Source organism: Triticum dicoccoides, chromosome 5B (assembly GCF_002162155.2).
Source record: "Triticum dicoccoides isolate Atlit2015 ecotype Zavitan chromosome 5B, WEW_v2.0, whole genome shotgun sequence".
Lineage (NCBI taxonomy): Eukaryota > Viridiplantae > Streptophyta > Magnoliopsida > Poales > Poaceae > Triticum > Triticum dicoccoides.
The window spans coordinates 638814509-638825453 of NC_041389.1; the positions used below are offsets into that span (position 1 = coordinate 638814509).

The 10945-nt window shown below is 46.8% G+C and overlaps 2 protein-coding genes across 2 annotated transcripts; both read right to left on the reverse strand.

The window, feature by feature from the left end:
- Window positions 1-418: 418 nt before the first annotated feature.
- LOC119312244 (probable myosin-binding protein 6) lies at window positions 419-3454 on the reverse strand. The gene is made up of 3 exons (XM_037587970.1): window positions 3058-3454; window positions 2133-2924; window positions 419-2035 (listed from the first exon to the last, which is right to left on the reverse strand). The coding sequence occupies exons 2-3, from the start codon at window positions 2845-2847 to the stop codon at window positions 792-794; spliced, it is 1959 nt and encodes a 652-aa protein (XP_037443867.1). The 5' UTR covers window positions 2848-2924; window positions 3058-3454; the 3' UTR covers window positions 419-791.
- A 456-nt stretch (window positions 3455-3910) lies between these two features.
- On the reverse strand, window positions 3911-8769 carry LOC119312245 (protein WVD2-like 1). The gene is made up of 7 exons (XM_037587971.1): window positions 8449-8769; window positions 6697-7123; window positions 6009-6094; window positions 5601-5694; window positions 5418-5489; window positions 4834-4944; window positions 3911-4387 (listed from the first exon to the last, which is right to left on the reverse strand). The coding sequence occupies exons 1-7, from the start codon at window positions 8532-8534 to the stop codon at window positions 4175-4177; spliced, it is 1089 nt and encodes a 362-aa protein (XP_037443868.1). The 5' UTR covers window positions 8535-8769; the 3' UTR covers window positions 3911-4174.
- Between the last annotated feature and the right edge of the window lie 2176 nt (window positions 8770-10945).

The following is a 10945-nucleotide window of genomic DNA, read 5'->3' on the forward strand; positions in this document are numbered from 1 at the left end:
CTAAACATAAATTATGTTCTAATTGCAACAAGAATCTATCATAAAACAAATTTTAATATCCGAATTCGAGACATAGTATGAGAGCTAAAAATGACAAATCATTGGTCATAAAGAAAATGGGTTGAATTAAAGGCCTGGTTCGCATTAGCTACTATTCACACCGTGACGTGTCATTTTTTTTCTTCTAGATATGCACTTTCAATTTTGATCTGAAATTTTACACCGTGTTAGATATGCATCATACTTACATCCTCGCGAAATTTCATAATATTTCAAACCCGTCAAGATAAAATTTTGTACTCCCCCTGTTCTTAAATATAAGTCTTTTTAAATATTTGAATATGAACTACATACGGATGAATATAGACGTATTCTAGAGTGTAGATTCACTCCTTTGCTCTGTATGTACTCCATATTAGAATCTCTAAAAAAGACTTGTATTTGGAAACGGCGGGAGTACATATTAGAATCTCTAAAAAAGGCACCCTGATTCTGCAATGCATTGCAGAACAAACACTCGACGCAAAAAATATATGCACAGATGCTTATTGTACAGTCAGCCAGCCTCATCACTATTTACAGCCTACATCATTCACAACCTTCGATCAGCTCGAACTCCAGCCGATCAAATCACAAGAATCAAAAGTGAAATTGGCAGCAGTGATGATCACTGGATCGATCTGAGGTCAATTCGTATAACAAGTTCAGATTAACTTCTAGCAGCAGATTGATCACGAAATGGTTTCAGTTCAAAGGTTGAAGAAGTAATCACCGCCTCGCCACTGGAGCTTTCAGGTAGCCATGGTGTCCTCTCCAAGTGTCCTCCGGAGCACTCTCAGGCTGCGAGCGATGTCGTGGACCACCGCCTCGCCGTCCCTCCCGTTCCTCAGCGAGTTCACGCTGTGCTCCAGGAAGCTCCGGTCCGCTTCCAGCGCCTGCAGCCGCCGGCTGAGCTCCCCGATCTCCTCCTCCAGTGCGGCCGTGTCGTCGCCCTCGCCGCCGCCGTCGTCTCCGCGGTGGCCGTGGCCGTGAGTCGAGCCCTTGCTCGTCGTCTCGATGGACTGAAGATGCTGCCATTTCGTGAAGTTGTCGCCGTTCCTCACGCGCTTGCCGACCACCGAAGCTTCCGTCGTGTCCTCCTCCTTGCCGCCGTCGCCGTCTTCTTCTTCTTCTTCGACGTCCGTGGGCTCCGGTTCTTGGACGATCCCGCTGCTGTTGTTGGAGAGCCGGTGGAGCCTGTCCGTCAGCCCCCTCAGCTGCTTCCAGGCGCGCGCGTTCTCGTCGTCCTCGGAGCCGCCGCCGGAGAATTCCTCTCCGGCCGGTCCGGAGCCGGAGACACCGCCCGTCTCGCCTTGTGTCTGGCACGGAAGGAGCCTCATATGGTCGCGGATCTCGCCGACGATCTCGTGGTCCCTGAGCCTGGCCTTGTATCCCTCGACCTCGGCCTCGAGCTCCCTTACCGCGCCGGCCAGCCGGTCAGCCTCGTCACGATCGTACGCGCTCTGCTCCTCCATGACCCTGCGGTACTGCGCCGCCTCCGTCCGCATGGCCGCCTTCTCCTCCTGCAGCCTGGTGATCATGGCCATGGCCTGGCTGGTCGCCACCGCCGACGCGCTCCGCTCCTCCTCCAGCTCCTTCCACAGGAGCGCCATGGACCTGCGGTCCAGCTCCACCCGCCGCTTCAGCTCGTCAACCGTGCCGCACTCTTCAGCCTCACCTTCAGCGCCGGCCACGCTGCCGTCGGAGACGCCCGAGTAGTTCCGCTGCAGGGAGAGCGCCCTGGTGATGTTGCGCAGCACGGCCTGCTCGTGCTGCTGCTCCTGCACGCTCGGGCTGTCGGGCGCCCGGAAAGAAGACGAAGAAGTGGAGAGCTGCGAGAGCAGCAGCTTCAGGTGCTGATGAACCCTGAATGAATCCTGCCGCGTGGTGGCTCTGTCGGAAATTTCAGGGTCCGGCTCATCCGCTGCAGCTTTGGTTTCAGACGGTTCGCCGTCATCAGCGTTGTGCCACACATCTTCTTCTGGGTTATGATCATCTACATGGAAGAAAGATAGCATTGTCAGAAATTCAGATTGGCAGGACAAAATTTAACAGATGGTATGTATGGTTGTCAATGGTAAAGCTGCACACACCTCCTGTATCTGTATGGGGTTCTTCATCTTTTGTTGGAAGATCACTTGTCTGAATGCTGTCTGGATCTTCACAGTGTAATTTGCCACTCTGAACTTGCGTTAACTCGGATTGAAGAACGCTATCTGCAACCTTCGTGTGAGATTCTTCATCTTTTGTGGGAAGTTCACTTGTCTGAATGATGCTGCCCAACTCCCTTGAATCTTCAGCAGCGTGTGTTCTGTCCGGGACGCCACTCTGAACTTGCGTCAAAGTAAGCTGCTCCTTCAACCGATCGATGGCGGCAGCGTCCTCCGGCGATCTTCTTCTCAGCTCGGACTCGGAGTCGGAGGTCCTGAGCTCACTGTACCCGGCGCGATCGAACCCGTCGTCGACGGCGAGCCGACCCCCTGAAACATCTCCACTGCAAACCTCCCCGATGCCCACGCCGCCACCATCATGGCAGAACGCCTCCGCCCTGTGGGAGCTGCACAGGAGGTCGCGGTAGGAGGAGCCCGGGCGCGCCCCGCCGAGGACGGCGTCGAGCCGCGCGCACGCCGGGCACGGCGGCGGGAGGTTGCAGAGGCGCGCGAACGCCGTGGCCAGGTACGACAGCAGGCCCTCCAGCAGCATCAGCAGGATCAGCACCCATTCCAGGACCGCCGAGGATAGCAGGGCAGAGAGCTGCTGCCGGTGAGATCCCCAGGCCGTGCCGGTAGCTCTTGCTCTTGGCGCCATTGATTGATCTTCCCTTGGGGTGAATGGATGGATGGATGGATAGGCTGTCACTGATGAGTACACAGGCCGCTTCTTTCCTGAGGAAGACAGGTTGCAGATCAAGATCACGCATGCTGATTCGACTCAATCTATAGGATCTGAACAGACTTCTTCACTGAGAATCAGAATGGGCAAGATGGATGAATCAAGAAACACGCGTACACACCATACCTTCATCTCATCTTCCTTGACTTGGCAGGACAGGAGGAGGGAATTCAGGAGAGGGGAAGAACACAAAGCCCAGATCTCCTCCCCCTCTTTCTTTCCTGAGCACCACTCGCCAACTACCACGAAACCGTCCAATAAACAAGAAAAGAATTGAAGGCTGAGAGAGATTTCTACGCGTACCAATACTAGCAATAATTCCAGTCAAAGGGACAGCGAGAGGGATGAACTCCGTCCAGATTGGTTGGAAATGTACACGAGATTAGACCAAGAAGAAGAGGCGACAGCTGAATGCTGAATTGCTGATGATGATCTTTTCTTTTCGACACAAAACATAACAGGGTGGCTTTCTGGGTTCTTCAATTTAAATATGCCCACTGTGTCCCATCCAAACCTTTTCCTTCCACGTAGTATTTTTCTTTTTCATTTCTGAAACCGGGTCAGGAAATGGAGCCTGGAAAAGTCAGTTTTATCTGCTAATAAGGCTACTAATAATTGAGACCCTTCAAGTTGGAGTAACAATGCTCCGTTCTTTTCCTAATGAATGAGAAAATAAAGGGAGTGAATGAATGCTACTTCTCTCACCTTTAATATGGCGCTTAAAGTTACTCCCCCTGTTAAGACGTTTTTTGACACGGTCACGGTGTCAACACATATTTTACATTTTGAGACAGAGGAAGTATTTCCCTGGGGTGGCCATGTCATGGGGACGCTTACGTTAAATTTATACTAGATGTAGAACTGGCCCAACCCTTATCATGGTCGCCACGTCTGATCCCGAAGATACTCCGACAAATTTGCAGAACTCAAACCATGGCAACAATAATACAAACATGAGCACAACACCAGACAAGGTGGGGGTCATGGAACATGGGACAAATCAGCAAACCACCCAGACCCAGGCAAGCAAACATCCAGCGGGGCAATGCAACAAGTTCAGCTCTCAAATTTGTTCGTCGAGGGCATCATCAAACGACCGAGTGACTGACTGACATCCACCTTACATGAATCAACTTAACCGCGAAACACAACGACAGCAGAGACAACGTTGAGTTAGGGTTTGTACAGCGACATTCGAACTTGGCTGGCTGCTCCATGCTCCTCCTTCTCAGAGGGCCTTCATTCAGCTCACGGGTTTGACGGCTCTGGCTTTGGCGCCTACGCCGCTCTTCGGCGAGCACTGCGCTTTCTTGGCGTCTTTAGGATTCCCCATGCTGTGACGATGCGCCCTGTGAGATGCCGCGCTGGTGTTCACCGCCTCCGGGGTCGCCGGTGTGCCATCCCCGGTGCTCTTTCTCCTTGTAAACTTTGGTGACTTGGCACGGGTTGGAGGCACCTTCACAGAACAAAACCAAAAATGTAAATCCGTGACTGAGCATAGTTTAAAGTTAGTCCATCGGGTGTGTTATATTTCTTGCCAGTAGTCAGTAAACTAAAATTTTATGGGAAGTTAGTTAAATGTTCTGCTTGTCATAAAACTATGCATCAACATCTACTCTCTATAACACAAATGGAAAGCCTTATAGATGTAAATTTATGAAGCAAATTACACCTATGATATCATTCAATGGGTTGCTTTTGCATTAGGGGCAACATGTGTTGTTCGGTGAAAAAAACAGCACATTAATTAATTAAGGCATTGGCTCATTTCGGTGATATATACAGAATTCTCCTAGAAAGCACCACATCCATTAAATGTAGATTGTGATTTATTTTCATGTATAAGCAAGTAAGCAACTGCAAGTACAATTTTTATGCGGAAATACAAGATATGGGAATTACCTTCTTCAGCTCAGCCTTTGGAGGGGGGCCTTCTTGGTAGAAGTTTGGCATGGGTTTTGCTCTGATGACCAAGGATTTCCTTAGTTGTTTTAAAGCCGCTTCTTGCTCATCCTACAGGAAAAATGAACATCAGAAATGTTAGTAACAATATTAACAACAAAAGATTCAAAGATATGTTGGTCAAAAAATTGGCAGTAGCAAGCTGTTAGGAATCTAGGGCTCGAATTCAGAAGAGTCTAACCTAGGCTTGAACACTATGTTATTCAATAAGCTTGATAGACATACACTGCTATGGCCAAGTGGGAATGTACAAATAAACCTCCAATGTATAGGAGATGCAAATCCTCACAACTACATTTTCATCATAGGGATTATAGTTCTATATCAATTCCAATTCTATTTCTGACATAAACATATGCAATCAAGCATCTAATCGCCTAGTAATGCTGGAAAATCTGTTTGTTTAAGTGTAGTACAGAACAAAGGATGCCCGTGTTAAATCAAGACATTTTTCCTTTACCAGGGTGGAACAGAGCACAAATAACTCAAATGTTCCATCATACAAAACAAAAGTACGTTCTTACCTTTTTCCTTGTTTCAGCCTCATTCTTCTCAGCTTCCAAAGCTTTGTGCTTCTCTTCTAATTTCGTGTAGAACTGAAGAATTAGTAATAATGTGAGTATCAGATTTAAAAAAAAAATCGCTACTGTCTACTAATGGTTATGATCATCTTGTCTTGGCACAGTGCAATCAGATTGCATACACACCTCTTTCCTCTTGTCAGCACGGTCGTCACATACAAATGTAGGAGCAAAGGCAACGGTTGTCTTAGTTCGGCCAGCTCGTGCTGAAGCTGTGGTTCTTTGTGCAACTCAGGAAAATACATAATCAATTGTTTCAAACTGCTACGAGGAGGGAAACATCATGTAGGCAATGTTTTCAGTTCACAAAACAATGTCAACTGAGAAGATACAGCTTGTGGGTTCATAGCACAAATTGTAAGATCTTCCAGAAAACGTAAGAAACAAATTGTCAGAACAGTGTAATTTTCCAGTCATCTTTCAGCCTTGAGCCTTGGTATGCAAAAATTGAAAGAACATCTTCCAAAAAATAAAATTACAGGAACATAATGACAGAACAGTGTAGAGTGTAGACCGTAAATTAGAAAAGGATACGAAGAAGTCACTGAACAGGAGTCGTCGTCTTGAGGTTGAAATGTAAGGCCAGGTTGTGACATCTTCTTGGGTGTCACCAGAGTACTCTGCGGTAATACCCAGATTAGTTCTGTCAATAGAACAAACTCTCTACAAAAAGCTTACAGGATGACATTTTCAGCCAAATAGAAACATCAGTCAGGAACAAAGAAAAGACACATGTCATCGATTAATATGCGTGCATATGTTCAGGTTCATAAAAGAAATTTAAGATGTTCCACGACACAAGAAAGACAAATAAACTTCAACAAAGGAGCTCTTCAATCAGAAGATATTACACTCTTCCCCAACTCATATGATCTGGGGTATGTTTGGATTGTGACCAAAGTGTACAATACAAAAAAAAATTGTTATGTCTAAAATATTGGTCTTTGTGTGGATGAGGGCCAACTTTTTGGCAACTCTAGTTCATTTTTCTAGCCAATGATGGCCAATGCATGCGCAAGCAAAACCTCAACCGATAAGTTGGCTAGCCAATCTTGCTTCTGTATGATCTAGTTAGCTAACGTTCCATAGCAATGAAGCATGCATGAACGTTAGGGCCAAAAATCAAATTAAGAACTGTGGTCTAATAAAATCAAGACTAGAGGCACATTATTAGCTGCATCATGATACAGTGCAATAGAGCATAGAGAAATCGCCAACATACCTTCTTTATCATGCTTGCTGGAGAGGCACTACTTCCTTGCCCAGATTTTTCTCCATTACTGGATGGATGAGCAACACCACCATTTCCTCCACCAGAGACCCTTCTTTGAGTTGAAAGTGCGAATGGTTGAGGAACAGTACGCTTAGACTTCTCTGATCCAGACATACTAGGCTTTGTTGGTGACTTAGGAAGAGCAGACATTTCTTGATCGATCAACTTCAGTGAATCTTGGTTTATAAGCTTGTCTTCCCCTGTTTCTCCGTCTATGGCCGGTTCTACAGAAGTTACTTGGCCCTCTGGAGAACTATCATGATCACTGCCACTAACAACTTCCTCGCAATCACGAGTGTTGCCATCTGGTGGGCATATAACAACACCATCTGATTCTTCGTCCGTGGAGATTTCCGCAGCCTCTTTCACAATTGGACTGCAGAAAATAAAGAATATAAGTACAGCTCTGCAGCTGGAGTTTTCTAGGAATTGTAATGAGAGGGAATAAATGGATAAACATTGGGGGATTCAACTACCTTCTATAAATAAAAAAGTGCAATCTCATAAACTATTCGGTGCAAGTATCGTGCAAGCAACTCAGCACATACAGAAATACTCTAATACTCTCCAATAATGAACTAAGAGTCAGGTGCATTTAGTGTATTCAAGCAAATGATAGGCTTATAACCTGAGCATTATGATAGCCAATCCCAAAGACTCATAATGCCGACATATATATGTGACAACTGACAATGAAGTATAAACAAAAGAGCACTTCTGTAAATTTGGCCAGATCTTAGGTATGTAACTGCATAAAGATACTCAATTCCACTTCTCATAACTCTTCAAATTGAACATCTGAATCGAATTGCTCTAGGAAAAAAATGCATGCCAGTTTATGTCTTGATGTTCTCAAAAAAAAAAAGGAAAAGATGTGTGATAACAAAAATATGTGACCAAGCATCTAATAAGAAACAAGATACATATCCATTTTTCCTTGACAACGCATGGAAGTTGTAGCTGATGCCCAAGAACTGTTGACAAAGATCGCCAGATCTCAACTGCATATCGACCATCCACATAATATGTAAAAAAGGATCCTAAAAAGTCAACTTGCACGATCCTAACAGCCAAGGCCACCTAAGACACTATCTCAAAATCTTCACATGGAAAAGCTGGTGACTAAAAAAAGTTGCAATTAAAAATTCCTGTAAGATGTGCAAGATATACAACTAAAATTTGCCGGTGGAAGTTGAGGAGCGCACATCCACCGGAAATTTCCCATGCACCCTAGAATGATTCAAGCTTGCTAGAGGAAGATGGAATATCCATCTCGTCCAAACTTATGCCTCTGGAAGGTCAAAAAAGGAAACAAGAAGTTCTCAAAGCTAAAAAATGACGAGCTGGGCTCCTAACCAAAATCTTAAAAAAGAAACTGCGTTTGGCTCCTGAAAGCATTCCTTGTCCTACAACCTGAGTTCAGTGTAAGGCGTTTGTGGGCTATGTTGAATCTGTGTCCTCCAATACGAAACCCTAGGTCGCCCAATCTAGAGTTCCCAGACCAAGAAAAAGAATCCCCTAAAAACAACCAAAAACACGCATGAATCGTGCGCAGCTAAAACAGATCTAGCGGCACGCCAGATGACGAGCTCCAGCTCCGACATTGCTCGGGAACGGCGCCCATATAATCCCCTCCTGAAAAACAAAAACGCAGCAAACAGAATGCAGACGGTACTGGTACTACTGTAAGACTGCCATTACATGCTCTCCGCCCCTTTGGTGCTGAGATCCCACCGGCGCCGGGCCGCGGCGGACGCGTCGCCGCCCGCCTCGCCGCTCGCCGCCATGGCCACAGGGGTGGCCGGGACGAGCTCGGCCCGCTCCGCTCCGCTGCTGCTGCTGCTGGACTCCGGCCCGACCGGCCTCGTGGTCTCCCCTGCCTCCGCCACCGTGGGTCGCCTTCCCCCTCTCGAGCGGAGCGGCTCCACCAACCCCGCTAGCTCGCTCGCTCGCCGCGGTGCCGAGAGGGAGGGAGGGAGCGGGGGAGTGTGGGATCGAGTGTGTGCGCCTGGCTGTGTGGCTCCCCCCGTGCTCGAGGGGTTGGGTGGGGGTGGGGTGGGTGGGTGCTTCGTTCGAGCTCGGTGCGCGGGGGCGGTGCTGTGGCCGGGCTGTGGGGCGGAGAGCTCACGTGTAAGTGGAGGTGACTTGGCTTGGACTTTGGACCTTTCCGTAGATAACCGTGCAGTGCTGGCTGCCTGGCTGGCGATGGTGTTGCAGGGATCATCACCCGGTTCACGCCAACTGGACGGTACAGCTGTGCAGATACATGAACATTGAGATGTGTGTCAAGAGGAGGGGCGAGGGGTGCTTGGCTCGAGTGACCGTTAACCGGACGGTTGGTACCATGACCTATACCTCCCGGGTTAACCTGCGGCTACACGGGTAACGATGACGCCTTCTTTAGCTTAGGTCGACGACTGCCCCGCCATGACGCGGTGGCGATCGATGGCCAAATACATTTGGTGGTCGGGGATGTGGTCGGGGAGTGGGAAGATGCAGAGTGGAAGGTGACATGACAATAACGGTGGAGATGATCAGATGCATGAGAGCCGAAGATATGTAATGCGGCGAAGAAGGTGAAAAAGCAGGGTCTCAACAAGTATCTAAGCAGCCGTTCATGGCTTTTAGAAATTCTTTCCATTCAGTTCCTCGAGACTTTTCGACCAATATGGAACCCTTGTATTTGAATTTTGGAGCCGAGAAACAAGCGTAAGTTAGTGGCCGCCACGGATTTTATCCTTGCAGGCGGTATCTAACCATATCGGTCAATTTCGTGAGATCAGACGTGTGTCTCACACTGTGCTTCCTCTCAAATTTAAAAGCAGTAGGGGCTCCTTCCTTCCTCTACTGGTCCAGCTAGTGGCCGGTGCCCATAAGACAACAGGCCGCACTCTCAACATAGTACGAGATGTATGTGTGTGTATGTAAACATCTATGGTTGTATTATGTTTTTTTATAAAGAGAGCTCCCTCTCCAATTTCCATATAAAAGAAACCACAATGTCTTGCAAGACTGCAAAGTAGGAACTACTAAACATGGCTAAAGCTACTATGAGATAAGGAGCCATCCCTCCCTCCCTCCCAACAGCTCACGTAGACAGGCTTTGCCCCGGCACAGGCGTCAGGGGATGCTAACCTTATTGGAGACAAACGAGATTGAAACATACAGCCAAGTATCAAAAACACACAAGGAAGGATGCAATGCCATGTCTTATTACAAATACCAAACAAAAAGCATAGAACATGAAAGAGCAAGCTATCTTAGAGAGAAGCAACTTCATCTTTATATTCAGCTTCATCAGGGAGGAAATCAAGGAGCAGCAAGTCTTGACACTCCCGTTCTCCAACCATGCACTGCTATGAAGATCTCCCTCGCAACCTACTCAACATGCCTTACGCCCGGCGTCATTTGCCTTATTTTTTCTTGGTATTTCTGCAACACATTCCAATCATGTAACCACTTAATAATCAAATTAACTGTAACGCAAGGATCAGTGACCCTTCTATTATCAAAACAACTTTATTTCTAGGTTTCCACAAAGTCTAGAAAATAGCAGAAATTCCTACTGTCATGAGATCCCTATCATTTTTCTCAAATTTTCTGATCCAAACCCCAAATAGATTTTGATATTCTCGAAATGCCATGCATAGCAAATGAGCATTTCATAACCATCCACAACATCCTGGCAACAGAATAGTGGAAAAAGAGATGATTAATATCTTCTTCCCTCCCACAGAAGGAGCACTTACTATCACCACGCCATCCCCTCTTGATTAAGTTGTCCTTAGTGAGGATGCATCCTCTTTGTGCAAGCCACAAGAACACCTTTACCCGAGGAGGCATTTTGACATTCCACGGAAATTTATGTGGGTACTTAACCCCGTTTTGTATCATGTATCTATAGCATGATTTAACAGCGTATCTCCCATTATCCATCAAAGTCCAACTAACTATATATTTTTGTCATTTAAAGTCACACTCTCACAAGCCTCTCTGATACGAGTGCAGAGCTCCAAAGACTCCCCAAACAGAGACCTCATTAATATTACTCAAACCCCCCTTTCAAAACTACAGCAGCTGATTTTTTTTGTCAAGGCAAATATTATACAACCTATGATAACTATCTTTTAGAGATTTAGGTCCTATCCACCATGTTTGTGTTTCAAGAGCTCACTCGAAAATTGTGAGTCTCCCCCCC

What these genes read in the sequence shown, in the direction of transcription:
- LOC119312244 (XM_037587970.1), bottom strand. Translation starts at nt 2,847, where the DNA reads ATGGCGCCAAGAGCAAGAGCTACCGGCACGGCCTGGGGATCTCACCGG. An exon ending in ACCCCATACAGATACAGGAG is followed by an intron (nt 2,036 to 2,132) that starts GTGTGTGCAGCT and finishes TCTTCCATGTAG; the next exon opens with ATGATCATAACCCAGAAGAA.
- LOC119312245 (XM_037587971.1), bottom strand. Translation starts at nt 8,534, where the DNA reads ATGGCGGCGAGCGGCGAGGCGGGCGGCGACGCGTCCGCCGCGGCCCGG. An exon ending in ACCAAAGGGGCGGAGAGCAT is followed by an intron (nt 7,124 to 8,448) that starts GTAATGGCAGTC and finishes TATTTTCTGCAG; the next exon opens with TCCAATTGTGAAAGAGGCTG. An exon ending in CAAAGGCTGAGCTGAAGAAG is followed by an intron (nt 4,388 to 4,833) that starts GTAATTCCCATA and finishes TGTTCTGTGAAG; the next exon opens with GTGCCTCCAACCCGTGCCAA.